Raw genomic sequence first — 25,224 nt, forward strand, 5'->3', positions numbered from 1 at the left:
GACAAACCAGTCGTTTGGTTGAATCTGAGACAAAATAAACTTTACCGTCAACATCTTGAATTTGCTCGACCTGAGTGCAAGATTCAGACGGCGTAAATCCAGAATGGGTCGTAATCCGCCGTCCTTTTTTGGTACCACAAAATAACGGCTGTAAAACCTGACTCCATCTGAGAGGGGTGTACTTCTTCTATAGCCCCTTTGCTCAGTTGAGCTAACATTTCCTGTCTCAGCACCACCATGTCCATCGGTTTCATCACCGTGGAGAGAATTCCGTGGAAAGGGGGCGGGCCTTTCCGAAACTGAATGCTGTATCCGTGACAAATTGTGCGTAACACCCATTGAGAAATGCCGGGCAAGCGTTCCCACGCGGCCCGAAACAATATTAGCGGTTTCAAAATGTTCGTTTCCTGCAACGCTGTTGCACACATAGAGATGTCCGGGCATGAAAGACTCACGGTGTTCGTGCACAGGGGAAGTATATGCATAGCAGCCGTTGCATCTCGTTGTACGTAATCCTGAAACATGTCCACGGCAGGAATTAGGCCAACAGATTGAGCATCGGGCTCTGCCGCTAGCGAAATAGCGGCGGCTGTGCGAGCCGTCATGACGGGCCGTTCGATGACGACCCTTTGAAGCGCTCCTCGAGCTCTGAAAACTGGATCGTGCAGAGTGTCTGAGGAAGCGATTGGTGTTACAGTTCGCTCCAATGCTGTTCGAGGCGCTGTTTGCGGCGAAACAGTCAGGGTTTGAGCGTGGGGACTGCAATGAGAGTGTTGGATGCGCGAAAGCGGTCCAACAGCGCTCTCTAGCGGAGGGCACAGTCCCTGGCAGGCAGCGAAAAAATCAGGAGCTGCTGTTCGGTGCCCGAGAACGAGAGGCATTGGCCTCTCTGAATTTCTCCACCACTGAAGTGACAGCCTCTCCAAACAAACCGTCCTTAGACACAGGGGCATCCATGAGGAAAGATTTATCCTTTTCCTTTATATCGGTGAGATTAAGCCAGAGGTGGCGCTCAACCGTAATTAATCCAGCCATGGAACGGCCCACTGCTCAAGCAGTATGTTTGGTAGCACGAAGCGCCAAATCAGTTGCTCGCCGTAGTTCCTTAACCGCCTCAGGTGTAATGCCGTCCCCTTCGTCCAATCCTTTTAACAGCTCCGCTTGGTAGGCCTGAAGGACCGCCATAGAATGAAGCGAAGCAGCCGCTTGGCCAGCGGCCATATAGGATTTTCCCACTAAACTAGACGTGACTCGACACGCCTTCGAGGGGAGGAGGGCTTCCGCGGCCGAAAAAGGGTAAAGGCCTCCGGGGCTGCGCAGGTGTCCGACTAGTTAGGAAACGGTCGTCCAGCTTCGAAGAAGGTTGGGCCTCGGCCTTCTCAACCTCCCATTCCAGCCCCAATGTACCCACTGCATGGGAAACCACATCCAACAGCTCACTGTAGGAGGGGGAAACACGCCTCTCCTGTCCACTAGGAGGGAGAGGGGTCGTGTCGGCCGCGAAGTCCTCGGACCCCGAGGCCGCAGTGGAAAGAACGTCGTCATCATGGCGGTCACAACCGAAGGAGATGGCACTACATGCCCCCGGTGTGGGCCGTAAATCCTCACAGGAAAAGACGACAGATTCAAAAGTTTTTCTGTGTATTAGGGTAGGGGAGAGCGAGCGATGTGGAGAATAATTTTCCATCGCTGAACTGTCCTCAAACTCCATGTCACACGTGTCACCCCAAGCTATCACCTCGTGCGGTGCCTCGGCAGTCGCAGAAGTGGTGTGGCGGGGGTTAGACACGGCGACATCGGAGAACACATCTACCCTAGAGCGAAGCACCCTGAGCCGCAGGCCATCGCAATGGGGGCATGAAGAAAGGCCGCTAAGCGCCTCCTGTGCGTGGTGTAAGCCTAGGCAAACTATGCACCTGTCATGAGTGTCCCCCTTAACGATGTACCTGGTACACGGGTCCTTGCACTTTTTGAAGCTCATCGCGTCCGCGGAGAGGAGTATACTGCTCGTAGATGATCGCTGAGAACGCGAGACAATAGGGCACAGAAGATTCGCTTCGTACTGAAGGAATGAAATCTGAGGTAAATGGCGCGCGGCACCAGGTATATATATGCTTACGCATGCTAGGCGGTGCCACGCACTATTTGGCCAATAGGATTGGCGGGATGGTATAGGGCTTCAGACATTCGTCACACCGAAGGTGTTCCCCATACGTGGTGACGTCACCGCAGCATCGAAGTGACCTATGAAAGGGAAATGAAGCTATAATGAAAGCACAGTGCTAGCATAGTTGTAATGTTGACTTTGAGATGATAAATATCAGGTTGAAGAACGTTATTTCACTAACTAACGTTACAGTGGTGTAGTCTACGTTATTCCATATTCCAAATTTATGTATTTATTAACAAACTGTTCATCTTTAAACACCATCTGACACCCTCTTCAGCAAACTGGAAGCAATCAGGTTGAGTGGGACACTTTGTTAGGGAAAGTGGGACACTATTTTATGGTTAAAATGAACATGAGAAATACAACCCCAATTCCAATGAAGTTGGGACGTTGTGTAAAACGTAAATAAAACCAGAATACATGCATTGAAAATGTGTGGCGCATTATGAAGCGCAAAATACAACGACGGAGACCTTCAATTAATTAATACTTGGAAGGATTTTTTAAAAATGCATTTCTGGAACTAATTAAAAAATTTTAACATTGTAAACTTCACTCTACATTCAATGAATGGAACTTTCATTAAGCCTACATCCTTTTACCACCTTTAACAACTTCAGTGAACACATCCAAGACAGATGAAGTCATCGTCATCCATAAGTCCGTTGAGCTCTCCGCAGGACTCATGATACCACCGTTGGCAGTGGCAGCAAGCCACCCATTCCTCATTGGCCTTTGGGTCGCTTGCATCCCCATAGACCCCCAGTCACCCCAACAACCTTTTTTGAGATGAAATGGTCCTGCAGTCCGGATTCATCGCCGTTCCACAGGTGAGATGGCATCTCCTGGATCTGTAGGCGGTGGAGGAGTGACATGTAGGTCTGAAACCATTGCTCAACTACTGTCAGATTCATCCCAGAGGCCCTTGCAGCTGAGAGTGATTCTGGCTTGCGGAAGCTCAGGTTTGGATTCCTTTTCATGAACCCCTCAAACCAGTAGTGACCGGCAGAAAAACCAGGGATGCCATTCATTTTGGTGTACTGGAACGCAATACGCTGTATATCACTGCGTTCCAGGGGGAACTCCCTTTCAGCTAACATTTTAACAAGGCTAGCCAATTCACTCTCAGCCTGAGCTGAGAGCAGGGGGCTCTTACCTGAGGCATGGCGGTAGCCACTCACCAGCCCTTTCACTCGCCTTTGCAGTGTTGATTTTGGGATATTCCATGCCCTGGCTAGAAACCTTAATTTTGGTTTGTGTCCTTCAGTCACCTCCTGCTCATATTCTTCAATAGCCCCTGCCATTCTCTCTTCACTCCACTGGTTTAGTTTTCTTCCTTTCCTACTTTGCTGTCTTTTCCTTTTCTGTATTGCCCTGTCACTCCTCTCCTCTCTGTATGGGTGCCATCTTGTGTATATTGAAAAATAAAATCTTTATAAAAATTTTATATTCAGACACATTATTATTACTTATAACTTTAAAATGTTATTTTCTTGTTCATGAAATGGCTGCACTTTGTTTGCTAGCATTAGCCCTAAAACTGTCCCACTCAACCTGAAATGCACTGTCCCACTCAACCTAACACTGTCAGGTTGAGTGGGACAGTGCTATGAATCTAACTTTCAAAAATATTTTATACAGTTAGATGCTCATTGTTATTAATCTCTAATACACAGACAGTATAAATGTATGTAAAAGTAAAAGTTTTATTGTTACATCATAAGTGACAGAATTATCAACCTTATTATTCTGAAATAGATTTACACTTGCCAGGTGGCTTACCGTGAGGTCCCAGGAGTCAAGCAATTTTAAAAATAACAACCGGACCACATCTGTGATGTCACACCAATCACAACCTTTATTTCATATCCAATAGACATTCAGCTACAACACAGTAACAATTGTTGTGATTGGCTTAAAAAATTAACCCTTTACAGTACCCAAAAGCTTAAGTGTCCCACTCAACCTGATGTCCCACTCTACCTGAATTCACCCTACTACGTGATACATAACCCACTTTTAAAAAGCGTGTGGATACGTAACAACTTCGTTTTGTGTCTGAACTCTCACACTTTCATTCATAAATTCACCCGTCTGTGTTTGAAAAGCGACAAGGATTGAATCGCGGAATTCAGTCACAAATAGAAGTTGCTTCATAAAGCAGAACGTCACGGAATTCTGCCATTTTTGAATGAATAAATCAAAAGTAGGGCTGTAGCTACATTTAATCAAATCTCGATATGGACTAGTGTCTGTGGATATTAAAGGTGTTGTTATACACGTCTCTGGGAATGAGCGCTCAATGTGTGCTCTACTACTACTACTACTACTACACACACACACACACACACACACACACTGAAGCATGCGTGGTGTTTTCAGCTTTTCACTATACTGACACATGATAGGCAACACATATGCACGCCAGCGCGCTATGAGAGGATTTCACCATTTCATTTAATAAAACTATCATCATTCATTCGTATCGTATACACAGACAGAAACTGCAATGTCTTTACGACAACCTGTCGGAACAAAATCTCGGTATAACTTAAATAAATTTAAACAGAAATATAGTACTATTGCACACTAGAATATGCTATAGCCTACTTCAAGTAGGCCTAATAGCTAATAATAATAATAGTTTATTAAAAACAAAGAAACTCTGTCTACAACCCAACTAAATAAAAGATTGGTCTAACTCAAAGAAATTATTTAAGAAATTGCACAGTAAAATATTCTTAAAAAATATCTACTAAAACGTTATTTTAAGAGAATATCACAGAAGTTTTCATAGATGTTTTAATTTAAACTTGCCAAAACAATAACACAATTTTTTTTCAAAAACAATCTCTAAAAGTACATTTGTATTTGTTCCTATAATGTTTATTTATTTATTATTATTGTCAGCTAATAAAACCTATGCTTCAGGGACCATATTCATATTACATATCTCAATTACATGTCGATGCATACTGTATGCATTTGTGAGTGTGGAGGTGCTTATGGGGTAATGGTCAGATGAGAATGAGGTGTGTGTGTGTGTGTGTGGGGGGGGGTGGTCACAGTATACACACTACGAAAAGACTACACCACTGTATAGCCTATAATGTTAGTTAGTTAGCTCTGACATTTGTTCTGTGTAAAGTATGCTACAAAAGTTAATATAGCATATAGTGTATACATACTATTTATCATGAAACTGTGATAACTGTGACTAAATTCAGTATATATACGTCTTCCATATGTTGCCACCCCTCAAAAACTCCTGCCCCCTTCTTGCCAACCCATCAATATTTTTCTAGATCCGCCCCTGAATGTCACCATATTGCACACTGATTGTGACAAATCTATGTCAGGAAAATAGTAGCCTACAATCCAGTCCCATCTCCCATCTCAATAAAATACACTTGGAGATTGGGAATGCTGAGAATATCCAGTGTTGAGAGCAAGACTTTGTTTAAAAGTTTATCTCAGGTAAACATATCTCTAAGACTAAACCAAAAATCAACTAAAGTGCTATTTTAATAAGATAAAAATTAAAAACATCTCGGTTACGTATGTAACCTTGGTTCCCTGAATAGGGAACGAGATGCTGCGGTGACGTCACCACGTATGGGAACACCTTCGGTGTGACGAATGTCTGAAGCCCTATACCATCCCGCCAATCTTATTGGCCAAATAGCGCGTGGCACCGCCCAGCATGCGTAAGCATATATATACCTGGTGCCGCGCACCATTTACCTCAGATTTCATGACGAAGAAGAAGAAGAAAGCTATCAAGGTATGGCACGGCCAGAACCGCAGCATCTGGTTCCCTATTCAGGGAACCAAGGTTACATACGTAACCGAGATGTTCCCTTTCATAGGTCACTTCGATGCTGCTGTGACGTCACCACGTATGGGAACGCTATACCATCACGCCTGACGTACCTGATAGCTTGGATCCAAGGAAGCATCTGCTCAAGCGGAGAGAACCCGGGAGCCAGGAACCATCCTCACATCCGGACTGTAAGACCTGATAAAAGTGCTCGGTGAGGACCAGCCTGCCGCAGCACAGATATCATCCATAGAAGATCCACTGAGAAAGGCTTGAGAAGAAGCCACTGCTCTCGTGGAATGACCTTTTACTCCTAAGGGCGAAGCGAGCCCGCGCGCCTCATAGGCCAAGGAAATAGCCTCCACCAGCCAATGGGACATGCGCTGTTTCGTAACTGCATGGCCTTATTCTTATGTCCAAAACAGACAAACAGCTGGTCAGACTCACGCCATGGGGCAGTACGATCCACATAAGTCTTTAACGCTCTCACAGGGCAAAGACTTAGATCCCCAGACTCCGCCGCAGCAGGAGAAAAAGCCTCCAGGACCACCTGCTGAAAGCGAAAGGGATAGATGCGACCTAGGGACATAATTAGGCCTTGGTCGCAACAACACTTCCACAGAATCTGTGCTATAAAAGTCAGGATTTATCCGGAACAAATTCCAAGGGCTCAACAGATGCCCTGATAAACCATGCAACACAATGGAAAAACCATGAAGGAACCCGCACGGGGCGGAAAGGCCTCAGCCGTCGCGCACCCTGTATGAACGAGAAACAGTGGATGACGGCCCACTGAGGCACCATTTATATATTCGTGGTAAGCTGAATGGCTGCCACGTAAACCTTAGGGTAGCTGGTGTCACTCCATCCGAAAAACGTTCCTGAAGGAACTCCAGTACTGACGCCACTGGGCAGTAAACTGGATCCATATTATGAGTTTCACACCAGGCCGTAAACAGTCTCCACTTGAAAGCATATAAGCTTCTCGTAGAAGCTGCTCTAGAATTCAGTATAGTCTCGGTAGTTTCAGCAGAAAGACCGGGACATATGAACTCACTCCGCTCAGAAGCCATGCCCACAGATTCCATAGATCTGGCCTCGGGTGCCAAATCAGTCCCTGTGCTTGTGATAATAAATTCCGTCTGAGGGGAATCTCCCATGGAGAGCCCGCTAACAGATTGATCAGATCCACAAACCACGGCTGTGTGTGTGCCACCGCGGAGCCACCAGCAGCAGCTGTTCCACCCTGTCCACCCGTATTCTGCATAATACCACCGAAATCAGACAGATTGGGGGAAAACGCATACAAACTGGTCCTGGACCAGTTGTGGGCTAATGCATCCAAGCCCAGGGGTGCTGGAGGGCATAGGGAGAACCAAAGCGGGTAATGCGTAGTCGTGTTTGACGCAAACAATTCCACTTCGCTTCCCCGAAAATCTGCCATAGGAGACTCACCGTTTGGGGGTGCAATCCCCACTCCGCTTGCTCCAGAGTCTGCCTGGATAGCAAATTCGCTCCAAAGTCCAACGTCCGGGGACATGAACAGCTCGGATCGATAGAATTTAGTTCTGAAATAAAAGAACATGTTTCGCCAGCCTGCACAGGGGGCGAGAGCATAATCCTCTCTGATGATTCAGGTATGACACAACCGCTGTGTTGTCTGATCTGAGCAGCACATGACAGCCGATCAGCAGATTCGAGAAATACTGGAGAGCCAGAAAAACAGCCAGTAATTCCAACCTGTTTATGTGCCAACTCCCTTGACAAACAGCTCCCCAGTCAGTCAAAGACGCATCCGTCGTGACAGTCTCTCGGGAAGCGCAAATCCCCAGCTGGACTCCGGTCAGGAGAATTCGGTTGACATACATAGTTTTAGCGACATCACACATCGCCGTGTCACCGGAATCGTCCGATGCGGAGACAACGGGGTGAAACATTCCATGCGTAAGCCCAGGCTGTTAAATGATTCAGCACAAGATCCCCATGAGAGTGTGCTTGAGTCTGCGATTGCGCTAAACACCAGCCAATCGTCTAAAATAGTTCAAACACGAACGCCCTGGGGCCACAACGGGGCCAGAGATCCATCCATGCACTTTGAGAAGTACTGATACGCTTTGCTCTCTAAAGCGAATCTGAGGAACTTCCTGAGTCTCCTGATGATCATTAAAATCTTGAATTTCCTCAGCCTGAGTGCAAGATTCAGATGGTGTAAATCCAGAATGGGCCGTAATCTGCCGGGGTTTTTTTTTTTTTTTTTACCACAAAATGACGGCTGTAAAAAACCCCCGCCTCCATCTGAGAGGGGTGTACTTCCTCTATAGCCCCTTTGCTCAGCAGAGTTGACATCTCCTGTCGCAGCACCGCTATTTCCATCGGCTTCGCCACCGTGGAAAGAATTCTGCGGAAAGGAGGCGGGCCTTATTGAAAATGAATGGTGTATCCGTGACAAATCGTGCATAACACCCATAGAGAAATGTCGGGCAAGCGTTCACACACGGCCTGAGACCATACTAGCGGTCTCAAAATTTCCGCTTCCTGCAACGCTGTCATACATGTTAAAATGTCCGGGCACGAAAAGCTTGTGGCGTTCGTGCACAGGGGAAGTGTATGTATAAGAGCCGTTGCGTCTCGTTGTGTATAATCCTGAAATGTGTCCACGGCAGGAATTAGGCCAACAGATTGAACATCGGGCTTTGCCGCTAGCGAAAAACGGCGGCTGTGCGAGCCGTCATAAATGGGTCGTCTGTGCAGGACCCTTGAATCGCCCCTCGAATTCTGAAAGCTGGATTGCGCAGAGTGTCTGAGGGAACGTTTGGCATTACAGCTCAATCCAATGCTGCTCGAAGCACCGTTTGCTGCGAGGCAGACAATGTAGAGTGTGGGGACTGCAATGAGAGGGTTAGATGTGCATAGCAATCCAACATCACTCTCTGGTGGAGGGCACAGTCCCTGGCAAACATGAAGGAAAACGCAAGCGTCAAACTCGCTGCGTTTCGTTGTGTATAATCCTGAAGCGTATCCACGGCAGGATTTAATCCAACAAGATAAACATTGGGCCACACAGCGAGAACGCGGCAGTTGTGTGAGCCGTCATACACTGGCCATCTTTGCCAGCCTCCGCGCCGTCCCTCAAACTCTGAAGGCTGAATTGTGCAGAGTGTCTGAGGGGGGCGCACGAATGAGAGCTCAGTTCAATGACGCTCGAGGTGCCTTTGCTGCGAGACAGTCAATGTTAGAGAACATGAAGGAAAACGCATGCATCAAACTCGCTGCGTTTCGTTGTGTATAATCCTGAAGCGTATCCACGGCAGGATATAATCCAACAAGATAAACATCGGGCCACGCCGCTAGCGAGAACGCGGCGGCTGTGTGAACCGTCATACGCTGGCCATCTTTGCCAGCCTCCGCGCCGTCCCTCAAACTCTGAAGGCTGGATTATGCAGAGTGTCTGAGGGGGCGCGCGAATGAGAGCTTAGTTCAATGACGCTCGAGGTGTCTTTGCTGCGAGACAGTCAATGTTAGAGAACATGAAGGAAAACGCATGCGTCACACTCGCTGCGTTTCGTTGTGTATAATCCTGAAGCATATCCACGGCAGGATTTAATCCAACAAGATAAAAATCGGGCCATGCCGCTAGCGAGAACGCGGCGGCTGTGTGAACCGTCATACGCTGGCCATCTTTGCCAGCCTCCGCGCTGTCCCTCAAACTCTGAAGGCTGGATTGTGCAGAGTGTCTGAGGGGGTGCTCAAATGATAGCTCAGTTAAATGACGCTCGAGGTGCCCTTGCTGCAAGACAGTCAAATGTTAGAGTGTGGAAACTGCAGTGAGAGGCTTAGATGTGCATTAGCAGTCCAACAGCGCTCTCTGGAGGCGGGCACAGTCCTAGGCAAACATGAAGGAAAAACGCATGCGTCACATTCGCTGCATTTCGTTGTGTATAATCCTGAAGCGTATCCACGGCAGGATTTAATCCAACAAGATAAACATCGAGCCACGCCGCTAGCGAGAACGCGGCGGCTGTGTGAACCGTCATACGCTGGCCATCTTTGCCAGCCTCCGCGCCGTCCCTCAAACTCTGAAGACTGGATTGTGCAGAGTGTCTGAGGGGGCGCGCGAATGATAGCTCAGTTCAATGACGCTCGAGGTGCCCTTGCTGCGAGACAGTCAAAGTTAGAGTATGGGGACTGCAGTGAGAGGGTAGATGTGCATTAGCAGTCTAACAGCACTCTCAGTGAAGGGCATAGTCCCTGGCATATTAACATGAAGAAAAGCGTGTGCGTCAAACTCGCTGCGTTTCGTTGTATATAATCCTGAAGCGTATCCACGGCAGGATTCAATCCAACAAGATAACATCGGGCCAAGCTGCTAGCGAAAACGCGGTGGCTGTGTGAGCCGTAATCCACCATTTGAAGAGCAAAACTGTTGATTAACGCGCTCGAGTGGGGGAGAGCGAGCACATGGAACTCCAGTGCATCACTGTATTCATAGTCAAGCCGCACATATCGCCCCTAACCAACACCTCGTTTGGGGCCTCGGCGACCGCAGAAGCGAAACGGTGGGGGTTAGACGCGAGGCGACTTAAGAAATACACTCCAGAGCGCGGATACTTCCTATTGGCGTTAGTGCACAGGGGAAGTGTATAAATATTTTACTGTAGCCATAGGCTATCAAGGAGAGAACCTGTAGAGAGGCTGCAATGAACCTCTCATAAGTGCCTCCTCGTGATAACCCATCATACGGCTCCTACCTTTCGTTGACTCATCGCGTCCGCGGAGAGGAGTATACTGCTCGTAGATGATCGCTGAGAACGCGAGATAATAGGACACAGAAGATTCGCTTCGTACTGAAGGAATGAAATCTGAGGTAAATGGCGCGCGGCACCAGGTGTATATATATGCTTACGCATGCTGGGCGGTGCCACGCGCTATTTGGCCAATAAGATTGGCGGGATGGTATAGGGCTTCAGACATTCGTCACACCGAAGGTGTTCCCATACGTGGTGACGTCACCGCAGCATCGAAGTGACCTATGAAAGGGAACTTTTTTAACTGATTGGGAAACATATACTGTAGCATAAAAAATAAGATACAATGTCGCCATCTAGTGGTTATAGGCTAGAGTTTAAATGCAATACTATAAAGCGATTTCTGAGAAACTGAATAAATAGTACTGGTTGTGTAAATTGTAAGAATAAACAAAGTGGATTGATCACTGAGCACCAGAACACACTTGTAGAAAATCATCGATATCGCTCATTATGGGGAGGAGAAAGAAAGAGCAAGTGGGAGATTTGTAGAAAGACTGTAGAAGGTTGAGACATTACAAAAAGAGAAAAATATCAGAAGACTGACACTGGAAAAAGATGGTTTATGATCAGACAAGAGTTAGGAGCAGGACTCTATACTGGAAAAACTTCCCAGCAGTGGAGCGACGAGGTCGGTAAGTCCTGACAAAGGATGCCGAGGTTACTTCAGTTCTACTCGACACGTGAGTAACATTTGATTTGCGATGTTTCACAGAACCATGATATGCAGTTGTTGTAATGTTAACTGAAGTATCAGAACAGTTTAAAGCATCGTTGTTTGTCTGGAGCTGGTGGTCTTGCGACTAACATCGAACTCTTGCTTGTAAAGTGTAAAATGAACTTTTGTCATTTTGGGTCCAGTGTTCTAACAAAGGGCATGGTTCTGTTAGTGGATGGTAGCAACAAATTTGACAGAACAGCAGGACCCTGTTTCAATAAAACTAGTTTACAGAATAAGCTAGGCTCACATATGTTATTCTGACTTATTGTCATTTTATTTGGTTCAAAATATTCAGACTAACTTAAATAAGCCTGGCTTATTTGGTAAACTTGTTTTATGAAACCGCCCCTGGAACGATTAAGGGATGGTGTGTGTCCTTGGGGTAAGGGTATGTTATGGTGTCTGGGTGTTGATTAGGAATATCAGCAGTATTTCTCAGAAATCGCTTACTCCACATAGTGTTTCATGGTACTAAATTTAATACACCTTCTAGCTTATTTAATTTTTTTTCAGGTTAGGTAACGTAAGTCAAATCTGTCCTATCTCATAAGCATCTCAGTTCATACAGTACTTACAAAATAAGTCACAGAAGATTTCTCCGTGGTCTGTTCTGACTTAGCTATATATCAGTGCTAGGGAGGCAGACTTTTGTTATAAAAAATACAAAGCAGTTTATTATTACAATTAGTGTATTACACAGTGCCACACCACAGGACCATTTAAAATCAAACAGGGAGAGCTAAAATAAATGTTATTACAATGGAGAGAAAACTGTAACAAACAAAAATCCCTCTTTACATTTAAAAACTGAAAGTAGCTTGTCTGTCTGTAAAAATAAAAACTAGGGAAGTGAAGTTCCAGTATTTACTGCAGTCATATGCTCTTGGAAAAACCTCTTTAGAATTACAGTACATTACTTAAGAATGACACACTTTGAGTTTAAAAGCACAGAACTAAGACACTAATATTTGATCCATACATTTGTGAGAGATTTGATGCATGTCCTTTCATTTCAAATGTTGATCCACTAACAATCAATGTGAAATATTGCTTTTGAAATTAATCAGTAGCAGGATTGAAGCATTGTAGTAAAGTGTTATTGAAATGATTTATGATGTGTCATAAGACAACTGCAGGATTAGATGCTCTGTACCTTTTTTCCTTTTGTAAATACATGAGCTGATCACTGCCGCCAATGAGAATAGAAAAATAATAGCAACGACCCACAGTGGAAACACAGATGATGCTTGTTTTCCTGTTTATAGACATGAAAGATAAGAGTAAAAATCTCTACTTTACACAGACAGAGGTTTAGAAGAACATGAATTTCAGTCCAGTTTTTGGCATTTAAAATGAAGAGTTGCACATCATACGGTATTAAAGATTAAGTTGCTTTCTTTCATTGATGTTCTGTTTCCTCATCTGTGAGTGTATTTACAGCTCAGAGCGGATACAGTATGTACCTTCATTAACAGTGCAGTGTTCATTAACATTCACTCTGTCAGTCTTCCAGCTCACTGGGTTGCTGTAGTTACACATGATGGAGTCACCACTGCAGCTCAGTCTTAGGGTGTAGTGATCAGATGATGTCACTTCCTCTGGAAAACAGCTGCTTCTATTATTAAAATACAAATAGTAGCAGTTTGCTTGCTGTTTTCATGGACAGCAATCATTCAGTTGACACAATCTAAATAGTTTAATTGAATTTTAATTTAGTTTATGGTTTGTAGCATAAAAACAAGATTTTGTCTTAGTAAAAGAAACAAAAGAACACAAGTAAAGAACACAACATTAAAGGCTAAGATCAAGAAAAAAAAGTCCAAATTCCCATCCAACAGTAAACACTGACCATAATAATAATGGTGACATCAGATTACACAAGCACAAAGTCTTCTGGGATTTCCATCTTTGTGAATCCCAGAATCTCTCAGTTCAGTGTGATCTGGTGTTGTCAAATATCTGAGTACAATATTTTATTGTAACAAATCAGTCAAGTCTCATAAAATACTTGAAATATTTCATTGAAACAGTTTTGAAGTGAAACCAAAATAAATTCTTGGATAAATGTCAAAAAAAGCCTGGTAACCAAACATTAGGAATTAAAACTTTAATTTCAGGAGAATTTTAAAACTGCCCATTAATTTAGTGATTTGTCACCATAAGAAATCATTAATCCAAGACACATTTACAATATTACCATGATTAGATTTCGTACCTGTGATGTGTGTAGAAAGAACTAAGGTCAGCAGCAGCTTAAACTCCATTGAAACTCACAAAAAAGCCTGATACGGGTCTTTCACTGAAGGAAGTAAACATGAACCAGTGTGACTTATTACTACATCTAGTCAGACACTTCTACTTCACCTGACAATGACTAATCCAGTGACTAATCATGAGCGTAAAAGTATGGGCAAAGTGTAATTAAATATAGCTGACTTTTGAGTCAGTTTTGAGTTTGAAGAGTCACAAAGTCAAAATTGAGAAGAGCTGCATAACAAAGTCAAACAAAATGAAATAACTTTAACATTGTACTAGGTAAATGAAAATGTTTTTGTTCCACAGGGTCTATGCGTAGTGTTCCACTTCATTATTCACCCCTCGTCTCACTTCTTTAACACCTATCCACATCCTGTTTGTAGTCAGTCACTTCTCAAAACATCTCCATGTTAAGGACCCCAAATGCAAGTACTGTACAAAGGTGTACACAGCTTCAAAATCATAACCTAACCACCTCAGTTTGTGAATATGCTTATAAAATAAAACGCAACATAACAGTGAGCAGCTTCAGCGTTCATTCACAACAATGATATCAAACCTCAATTTTTTCACATATAAGCAGTTCTATTTACAGCTATACAGTCGTGGCCAAAAGTTTTGAGAATTACATAAATATTGGAAATTGGAAAAGTTGCTGCTTAAGTTTTTGTAATAGCAATTTGCATATACTCCAGAATGTTATGAAGAGTGATCAGATGAATTGCATAGTCCTTCTTTGCCATGAAAATTAACTTAATCCCAAAAAAACCTTTCCACTGCATTTCATTGCTGTCATTAAAGGACCTGCTGAGATCATTTCAGTAATCGTCTTGTTAACTCAGGTGAGAATGTTGACGAGCACAAGGCTGGAGATCATTATGTCAGGCTGATTGGGTTAGAATGGCAGACTTGACATGTTAAAAGGAGGGTGATGCTTGAAATCATCGTTCTTCCATTGTTAACCATGGTGACCTGCAAAGAAACGCGTGCAGCCATCATTGCGTTGCATAAAAATGGCTTCACAGGCAAGGATATTGTGGCTACTAAGATTGCACCTAAATCAACAATTTATAGGATCATCAAGAACTTCAAGGAAAGAGGTTCAATTCTTGTAAAGAAGGTTTCAGGGCGTCCAAGAAAGTCCAGCAAGCGCCAGGATCGTCTCCTAAAGAGGATTCAGCTGCGGGATCGGAGTGCCATCAGTGCAGAGCTTGCTCAGGAATGGCAGCAGGCAGGTGTGAGCGCATCTGCACGCACAGTGAGGCCAAGACTTTTGGAAGATGGCCTGGTGTCAAGAAGGGCAGCAAAGAAGCCACTTCTCTCCAAAAAAAACATCAGGGACAGATTGATCTTCTGCAGAAAGTATAGTGAATGGACTGCTGAGGACTGGGGCAAAGTCATATTCTCCGATGAAGCCCCTTTCCGATTGTTTGGGGCATCTGGAAAAAGGCTTGTCTGGAGAAGAAAAGGTGAGTGCTACCATCAGTCCTGTGTCATGCCAACAGTAAAGCATCCTGACACCATTCATGTGTGGGGTTGCTTCTCATCCAAGGGAGTGGGCTCACTCACAATTCTGCCCAAAAACACAGCCATGAATAAAGAATGGTACCAAAACACCCTCCAACAGCAACTTCTTCCAACAATCCAACAACAGTTTGGTGAAGAACAATGCATTTTCCAGCACGATGGAGCACCATGCCATAAGGCAAAAGTGATAACTAAGTGGCTCGGGGACCAGAATGTTGAAATTTTGGGTCCATGGCCTGGAAACTCCCCAGATCTTAATCGCATTGAGAACTTGTGGTCAATCCTCAAGAGGCGGGTGGACAAACAAAAACCCACTAATTCTGACAAACTCCAAGAAGTGATTATGAAAGAATGGGTTGCTATCAGTCAGGATTTGGCCCAGAAGTTGATTGAGAGCATGCCGAGTCGAATTGCAGAGGTCCTGAAAAAGAAGGGCCAACACGGCAAATACTGACTCTTTGCATAAATGTCATGTAATTGTCGATAAAAGCCTTTTAAACGTATGACGTGCTTGTAATTATATTTCAGTACATCACAGAAACAACTGAAACAAAGATCTAAAAGCAGTTTAGCAGCAAACTTTTTGAAAACTAATATTTATGTAATTCTCAAAACTTTTGGCCACGACTGTATGTATACATAATAGATCTATCATTATTTTAAGTGTGGACTCTATATTTTTATATTCTGCTAACAGTTCAAGTCCTGCAATCCTTCTGGTGACTAACTAACAGTTGTTGTGAAACGGCAGACACATCAGTGCAGTTGTATGATAGTATACTATTATAGCACCGGATTGCCCTACTGCCTAAAACATAAACAACAAAAGGGTAAACCTGACTTCCTGTGTAAATCAACTGACCCATTACTGGTTCAACTTACAGAATTGTTTTCTTTAGTTAAACCTGGAATGCACATTAAGTCATGGTTTGCAAAAACAAAACTCACATTTCAAATTCATCTGAGAAGATTTAAATTTAATCTAACCATGTTATTTTTAAAGACAACAGAGGAAACTCACATATAACACATCTAGTCTTTTGTATTCATCAAAAAAGTCAAAAACATACATACATAAACACTGAAAATGAATAAAAATTATGTTAAAAAATTATGTTTTGAATATGCAGTAGATTGGCTAATACAGAAAAAGGTTTTTTTAATACAGAAAGAAAATGTAAACATAAAAGAGAGAGTGACCATTTTAAGTTGAATGTGTGAGGCTTCTGGGTCGTTAGCTTCCAGTTATTTTTAATATATTTTTACTTTCTTTTCTTTCAGCTCATGAAGGTGCTTGATATTTGATATTTCAAGCTGGTTGTTTTCCTCATTATTTTAATGTACTGTCACAAACACATCGGTTTGTCTCGCAGTTTACAGTTAAATACACTTGATCCGTAAGTCTCGCACATTCAAAGAAAAGAGTTTACTTACAAAATAAAGTGGATTACATACTTTCCGAGAATTCATAAAAACCCTACTTAATCAAATACTGTATGTTGTTAACAAAAAACTATTTGAATAACTTCATATATGAATATTTTCTCAATACAATTCTATTTAAAAAATAAACCATATTTCGTTTATGGTGATAACTGTCAATGAAGTTATAAAGTTATAAAAACATTTACAGTGCATTTTATTTGTAATTTGTCTGCTGTTTGGCTATTAAAGTGACTTATCAACCAAACTCTTGTTTCACTGTCATTTCACTTGGTTTATCAGCTACAAATCAGAAATGTTTCAAAGAGTCAGTTTGCTGTTGACTCGATAATTTCTTGTATCGATTCTGTTCAATATGAGGAAAATCCTTCAGAATAGTTCATTACTATTATAGAGAATATCCCACTCAAAAGAATGACTTTGCTTTAGAATGTAAGGTCCCCATAACACACATTTATGTCACAAGTACCTATCTGAATTTGAAGATGAACCTGATTCCAACATCAATGTATTAAACCTGTGTGTAATTTGTTCATTATTTGTTATCGTATTTATATTTTACTTTAATAGTTGCGCACCTGCATTTTGATGGATCTACAGTCATGTTCATCAGAAAACTAGTTCAATTTGGTCCCATCTCAATAATTTTCACCTGAGAATGGTGAGAATATCCAGTGTTGAGTGCCAGAGTTTGTTTAAAAGGCTATCTCTGGAAACAGTATTTCCAAGACTAATCCAAGAATCAACAAAAGTTCAATTTAAGTAAGATTTAAGTTTTAAAAAAATACAAAAAAATTATTCACTTAATGAGAAACCAATGGCCAGAAATAAGATACAATGTTGCTCTCTAGTGGTAGTCAATGAAAGTGCACTAAAAACACTAGAAAGATATATAAATAAATCAATAACGAACCAAATGCACTGATGAATATTGTTCTGTCTTGTGACACACAGAAACCACAATAGCATATTGGCAAATTATTATTAAGCATTATTTATTTGATAGGCCATTGCATTCATAAGCTCAACAGAATCTTGTGTGATTGGTTATAATGCGCAGTGCTGTGAAAACATGTCTGTCTCTGGCTCAAGTAAGAGTACTTAGTAAGTAAGTAAGGGTAAAAATACCCACATTTAAATATCCTCCAAAAATATTAGTTACCCAAACAATTTACTCAAGTAAATGTAATTCGTTACTACCCACCTCTGATACTAAATTCTCATGTGGGATCAGTTATCACATTTTACTGCATTTAATATTTTCTCACTGTGGGATTATATTTAAAAGTTATGAAGTTTTGTGTAGTAAAACCAATCTAAGATATAATTCGATGTTTGAATCTAATATACTAAACCAGTGCTTGAGAAAGCACACCTAAATTGGAATTTCAAAATAACACTCTTGTACTGTATATTGTTCTCATTAATTCTTCCACATAAAAATATGACAAAGATAGTAAGAGTAGAAATTACATTTTGGGATCAGATCTTGTGATACCTTCCCCATGTGAGACATGACCACCAGTTTTATTTTAAGGGTCACTGGTGGATATGGCAGGTGGTTTCTTGTTTTGTTGTTTGAACACTGCTGAATAAATTGTGTGGTCTGTTTCAGAATGGGTTGGTGTTTTTTGGTTATGTCCTACTGTGCAGTAGGTTGTGCTGGGTTGTTTATCTCCCATTTCTTCTTGTGTCTCGGCTTGAACCTAATGAAATACATATAGAAATAGTATTTTTAATACTTAATAATGCATTCCTGAACACTCATGTTTAGCTGAACAAGTACCAAACTAAAGAATTTAATAAAACATTCACAAACCTACAGTATATACAACAAGCATTTTATAAAATCATAACCTGTTAACGATTAACTAGATTATTCTCACCCGGTCAGGAATGTCATAAGGATTGCAGTCACTGCTGAGTTTCTGCATTTCTCGAACCTAAAATGTTTAAACAATAAAAACCTAGTTTACTGTATAATGTTCTGTCAAGGAGTAATAGTTAGTATGTACATACACTTTAAAAAAAAAGGCCTCATGAACAAGCTGTATTGCATTGTTAAAGTCTGCTGTATTTATCAAAATGACCGTTTACTACTTTTTTTTATAATTGAATGAAATACTATTGTACTACTTTATCAAATACTATTTATTTTTTAGGCTAATTGTTGTCACTGTGAGCCTGCATGACTCTTATCACATTAATGAAAAACAAATTGATTATCTTTGCTGATGGCAAAAAGTAAATTTTAAGTAGTTTTGGGTTGGGCCTGGGTTTATTCGAATTGGTAATTTCATTGTTTTCTTGAGAAGGTTTAATTATTAAATAAGCGTCTATAATAATGTGTCTAAATGTTTTCTGATATGCAAAATCAAACAACGCCTTCAGTTGAATAATGTAATCATGCCTGTTGTTTAGGTGATATGTGGTGATAAAAATCACCACATGTCAGCAGATATGTTTTGAAATTTTTGGGGTTTTGATGTCTATTATCAATGATGAAATATTTATATTAATGGTGTCTGCAAGCTTAGTGATGAACAGTAGTTTGAAGCTTACCTCGACTTGAGCATAGACTGTATTACCTTCTACTACCTCCCCCTGAGCACCTGTGAGGTTTAGAATGTACAGCAGTATATCAACATCAAGACTTATCAAATAATATATTTGATATATTCATATATGCATCTAAAGAATATATTCATATATGCATCTAAAAAGCTGACATGGTATTTTATTCAATTAAATTGAGCATGCTGGTCAATATCACTGTAGGGTGCCTTTAAGTGTCCTGTACATAATTAACTCATTTGCCATGATAACTTAAAAATCACTAAGAAAATGTGTATTATTTAGGCTAAGTTTTTCTATTCATACTAAAGCTCTTTAGGCTCTTTAGCTCTTTAGGCTCTTTAAAGCTGTTTATTCATACTGGCTCTTTAGATACATTTTCTAGAATTTTGTTTTTGTTTTGAGGATGCATGTTATTTTGCCATGTCCCATGCACTGAGTAGAATATAGTAAAATAATACAATTTAAAAATGTTGGTCTCCTATTAATATTTTTTTAAATAAGAGATTACTGAATTTGGGAGTATTGATCATTTGGTAATAATAAAAAACAATATTTTTATATAATAAAAAAAGAAGAGTTTGTCAATTTCCCTTGAATTGTTGTCCACCCTGTCGTATTGGGGAATCTGCCCTTTTAAGAAAAGACCATCCAGTTTAGTGACATTAGGACAACAGATTTTTTGTCTCTTTAGTGGCGGGCGGCTGAGGTGAGTAAGTTTGTGACTGGTGAGTAAGGGCTGTCACAATAACACATTTTGCTGGATGATAAATTGTCCAAGAAATTATCGCGATAAACGATTCTAAGTTCTAAGACCAGTTTCAATATAATGATAATGACATAATAATGCAGGTACACCTTTTCAAAGATCAATAAAGTTTTATTTTATTTTATGGCAGATTCAGAGCAAAAAATACCAACATGTTGACTTTGTGTGGCTTAAAATTAATTAATTTTGTATGTTATATTATGTTTATATGCCAGTTAGGGATGCTTGATCGTTTGACCGTTAACTGAAAGTAAAAAATTTTACCGATGAAGGGGCCCTTCACATATCACGTCTTTTTTGTGCTCAAGTTCGTTATTTCAAATGTGGTATGCGCGCTCATAATGGAAGCGACGCGCTCTTCTTTTCCAGGCGCGTCCGCGCTGCATATAGTTAAAAACATATGAAGATAAAATTATGCCATAATGAATTGCAAGCGCAAGGTAAAATTTGTGAAAGTGTAAATAAGATTGCAAGCGTAAATCAAATTTGCATGCGCAAGATAAGATTTGTAAAGGTGTAAGTCGACTTTCAAGTGTAAGAAAAAAATATTTGCAGCATTTTAGTGTTATTCGTAAGTGTAATTCATGTATTGTGAAACTGCAGCTTCATGCTAACGCAAAATAATAAGGATCTGCATTCTTCTGACTTCCATTTTTCCGCGTGTACACTTTTGGCACTGTTTCAGCGCACAGATGCGGCCAAAAGTACTGCAGGTCTGTGAACATCAATTTGCAAGCGAAAGCAACAGAGTCAAGAACTGCAAAACAGATTAATTGCGTAAAATCAAACTTTGTTTAAAAAATAAACTGCTGCAAACGTCTAAATTACTTGTTGGGTGCGTAGGATAAACGCTCCCGAAATAACCTGGTTTGCACAGTTCGTCTTTCTGCGCTTACAGTTTTGGCACGATTCTATCACTGACTTAGCTTTGCAAGCGTGAAAGAGGAGGGCGGGTCCACCTTCTTCATGTAGCCAATCAAATGAGCTTCTTGCTGACTCTCGATTTACTCTTATCTGATTGGTTCAATTATCGCGCCAGTCACCAGAAGAGAAACAAACTCCTTCGTGAGTGACTTTCTGACTTGGCTCAGCATCTTCCTCGCACCTTCCCAAATTATAGATTTGGATATCAGCTCAAAGCTCTAAGCAGATTATATGATATACACCATATAATATGCTTAGACCTTTGAGCTGATGCTTAACATATACATCCTTTCAATGAAAATGCCAAACCAGCCGAATCTGTTTTTCTTAACACCGAGAATGTCATAGTATGCAGTATTAACACACGGGAGGCGGGAGTCGGCTTAATAGTAGCCTACACAACTTATAAATTATTTTAATATAGGCCTACAACAATTGTTTATTATTATATATTTGTGTGTGCGTTAAAAGTACCATAACGGCGGCGAGGAAGATGCTGAGCCAAGTCAGAAAGTCACTCACGAAGGAGTTTGTTTCTCTTCTGGTGACTGGCGCGATAATTGAACCAATCAGATAAGAGTAAATCGAGAGTCAGCAAGAAGCTCATTTGATTGGCTACATGAAGAAGGTGGACCCGCCCTCCTCTTTCACGCTTGCAAAGCTAAGTCAGTGATAGAATCGTGCCAAAACTGTAAGCGCAGAAAGACGAACTGTGCAAACCAGGTTATTTCGGGAGCGTTTATCCTACGCAACCAACAAGTAATTTAGACGTTTGCAGCAGTTTATTTTTTAAACAAAGTTTGATTTTACGCAATTAATCTGTTTTGCAGTTCTTGACTCTGTTGCTTTCGCTTGCAAATTGATGTTCACAGACCTGCAGTACTTTTGGCCGCATCTGTGCGCTGAAACAGTGCCAAAAGTGTACACGCGGAAAAATGGAAGTCAGAAGAATGCAGATCCTTATTATTTTGCGTTAGCATGAAGCTGCAGTTTCACAATACATGAATTACACTTACGAATAACACTAAAATGCTGCAAATATTTTTTTCTTACACTTGAAAGTCGACTTACACCTTTACAAATCTTATCTTGCGCATGCAAATTTGATTTACGCTTGCAATCTTATTTACACTTTCACAAATTTTACCTTGCGCTTGCAATTCATTATGGCATAATTTTATCTTCATAAAAACATCTCAACTTTTCAAAATGATGCAAGCGCACCAGTCCATGTGACAAGAACCGACTCAATCAACTTCCTTAGGGGTGAAACACTGCAGCTGAGTTTTTTACTTTTCCTTGAAAATAAATCGTGTAGCAGAGTTACAGCAAGGGTTTTTCGGTGGTGGAAATCCATTACTGAAATATCCTTTTAGTAATGGAGATCGCAGCTGATGGATGCTTAGCAACGGCAGACGCCTCTGAAACGCATCTGCCCGAGCGCTTTGGGAAGAAGGAGAAAATGACGGGCACGCACGTGCGTGTTTGTGTGTGTGCGTGTGTGTGTGTGTGTGTGTGTGTGTGTGTGTGTGTGTGTGTGTCACTGTCGCATTGACACACACAACCACACGCCTACAGACATATTTAGCTGAGCAAGCCAAATGAAGCGAGTGAAAAGTAAGCCCATTTCGAGACAAAGGTCAACGAAGTTACTTGCAAAATATGCTACAAGGAATTAAAATAAAGCAGTAGTACAATGCTGTATCACTTGAGACGCAAACATCCACAAGCAAATGAAAGGCGCTTCCCAAAGCTGGTCACTCTAACTAGACGTTATCTCTTTTTCCCGGGACATCTGTGCCATCGTAGATGGTGATCTAGACTAACCCCACATCATGACATGTTACATTTTTTAAATAAAAATTGAAAAAATATATTATTGCAGCTGAAAAAATTATCAAGCTCATTTTTTTTTATCGTGCGATTTATTGATTTATCGACTATCGCGATATGTCTATTTGTGGCTTTTCATTGGAAACATTTTCCCTGTATGAGTTTGTTTACTTGCTTTGCCAAAGCTTAACATGTTCACCCTGGTGGCATAAAATATGCCGGAAGAGATTAGAATAAAGTATTTTCAAAATATGTAAGTTTGGGTATAGGCTACCAAATTTTCTTCAACAACCAGATTAACTATTTACTGTAGCTATAGTCACAGTTTGTTGTAAGCAGGGCTGGACTGGGACAAAAAATCGGCCCGGGCATTTTTGTCCAGACCGGCCCACTATATGATCATAAACACCACCCATCTTTGCACGCCCTTAATTATATGCATATCAACTCCTATTCATTAAAACCACTAATGCCACGTAATGAGTGAGTATAGGAACGAGTGAGAGTTAACAGATGAAATAAGTAAAAATTTTATATTTATTAATACAGTTGAACTATACTCCACAGCGGTGAATCCTAAAACAAGCTATAAGCGGCTCTGGCATAGCAATACTAGTGTTTCTTACAGTACTTTTGTTAAAACTATGGTGGTGTGTCCTCGTTCCTTCTAGGGGGGTTCGGGGGCATGCCCCCCCGTGAGAAAATTTTGTGCATTTTAATGTTAAATTCATTAATCTGGTGCACTTTGAGAGTTCAAAATTAAAAGCTCCAACCCATATTCAGTGTGCAAATTAAACAAAGAAAAATTCAAACCTCTTTTAGTTACAGTGTCTATTTACATTACACCTATACATAATAATAGTTATAATATTAATCCAATGACAGTAATAGCCATATTTTGTAAAACAAATGCACAAAAAAATAAAGGAAACTTTCTTAATTAGTTGTACCAATTTCTATACTTGAAAGAGATAAGCACATGATCTTTTATTTTGACGCAAACTGCATCAAGCTTTTATTTTGGCGGAAAACATGGTTTACAAACGGCTCTAGTGAATTTCTAGTGAATTGCGGTAATCGTCAACTATGCAGATGTGGAAATAATCTACACTCATGATATGGCCTAAGTGTTTTGAAAGTAGTTATGCTTACCGCAGGCTCTACACTTTCTCATCTTTCTCCTGATCCTAACACTGACTTTGACCAATGCATTACACCGGCACAAACCCAGCGCCGCCAATTAAGCAAAACAAAACAAAACGAATGGGCCGCCGATGTACAAATTTTATGGGCCGTTTAAAAAAAAAAACAAAGTATGAGTATGAGATATCGACCCAAAAAGCATGTCGGCCCACCGGGCAAATGCCCGGTATGCCCAATGGCCAGTCCAGCCATGGTTGTAAGCTAATATGTTAAAGTCCAACTGAAATCAAAATTGACCATATTTACTTTGTTTGCCTAAATTGATCATTTTGTGGTGAACAATTCATCCATGCAAGTCTATCCACACAAAAAAAACTTTTGGCTTCGGAATCTTTAATCAAAATCTGAAAATGCCCCTGCCCTCTGCATTGGAGGACCTTCCCTGATGACGTAGGTTTGATGGTTTGGGTGTCTGCTTAGCATCCGTAACTATGCCCCTCCAACTGACAGTAGACAGGCTGCTTGTGTTTTCGCGAGCATTGACAGCGCGTAAAAGGAAAGATGGCGAGGAGGTGCATTTTTGATTGTCCAGATGGCTCAAATTTTTACATTTCGAAGAAGGAGGGATAACAGAGAGGTCACGGATGTGCTCAAAGCACTTCACACGCAGAACAGAACACGAAATGGGGTTTGTGAGATATGTCATTAAACACCTACTTTTCTAGATCCAATCAGGTGCTAGTTGGAAAATAAAACCACACCCACTATTTTTCCTCATTTAGTATTCCATTTCTCTCTGAAAATACGTCACAACACTGGAGAAAGGTCGTTTGCAACTTCCGGTTCACGCAGACTTTAATACAAGCTCAATGTCCCTCCTGTCTGCCACTTAGTCTTGATAGGTTGGACATATACATGACAGGTTGGATATAGCATTAATTTGTAGTTAATATTGCTATAAAATAAAATTAGTTGGAAATATGATTGAGTTTACTGTAAAATGTTCTGTCAATGAGTAATAGTTAGTATAAGCATACAGTATTTTTAGGCTTCATGAACAAGCTGTGTATGCTGCATTGTAAAAATCTGCTGTATTTATAAAAAATAACTGTTTGCTACTTTGTTTTTATAATTGAATGAAATATTCATTACAGTTCCATATCACTTCGCATAGTTAACTGTAATTACGGTCACGCAGTTAGCACAAACAGGTGTTGTCAGCGATGCCCTGATGATTTT

At 41.1% G+C, this 25,224-nt stretch overlaps 2 protein-coding genes across 2 annotated transcripts in view; both read right to left on the minus strand.

Annotated features, from left to right (window-relative positions):
* Positions 1-14,368, minus strand: part of LOC132096091 (natural killer cell receptor 2B4-like) — an 89,932-nt gene extending 75,564 nt beyond the window's left edge. Inside the window, exon 1 of the mRNA XM_059501238.1 lies at positions 13,732-14,368. Coding sequence (XP_059357221.1) covers positions 13,732-13,780 — 49 coding nt within the window. The 5' untranslated portion in view covers positions 13,781-14,368. The remainder of the gene's footprint in view (positions 1-13,731) is intronic.
* Positions 14,369-18,213: 3,845 nt separating this feature from the next.
* The window catches only part of LOC132096092 (SLAM family member 5-like), a 34,399-nt gene continuing 27,388 nt past the window's right edge, over positions 18,214-25,224 (minus strand). Inside the window, exons 6-7 of the mRNA XM_059501239.1 lie at positions 18,629-18,685; positions 18,214-18,448 (exon numbers count right to left, since the gene is read on the minus strand). Of these exons, the coding sequence (XP_059357222.1) occupies positions 18,275-18,448; positions 18,629-18,685 (231 nt within the window). The 3' untranslated portion in view covers positions 18,214-18,274. The remainder of the gene's footprint in view (positions 18,449-18,628; positions 18,686-25,224) is intronic.

Source organism: Carassius carassius, chromosome 20 (assembly GCF_963082965.1).
Source record: "Carassius carassius chromosome 20, fCarCar2.1, whole genome shotgun sequence".
Classification (NCBI taxonomy): domain Eukaryota; kingdom Metazoa; phylum Chordata; class Actinopteri; order Cypriniformes; family Cyprinidae; genus Carassius; species Carassius carassius.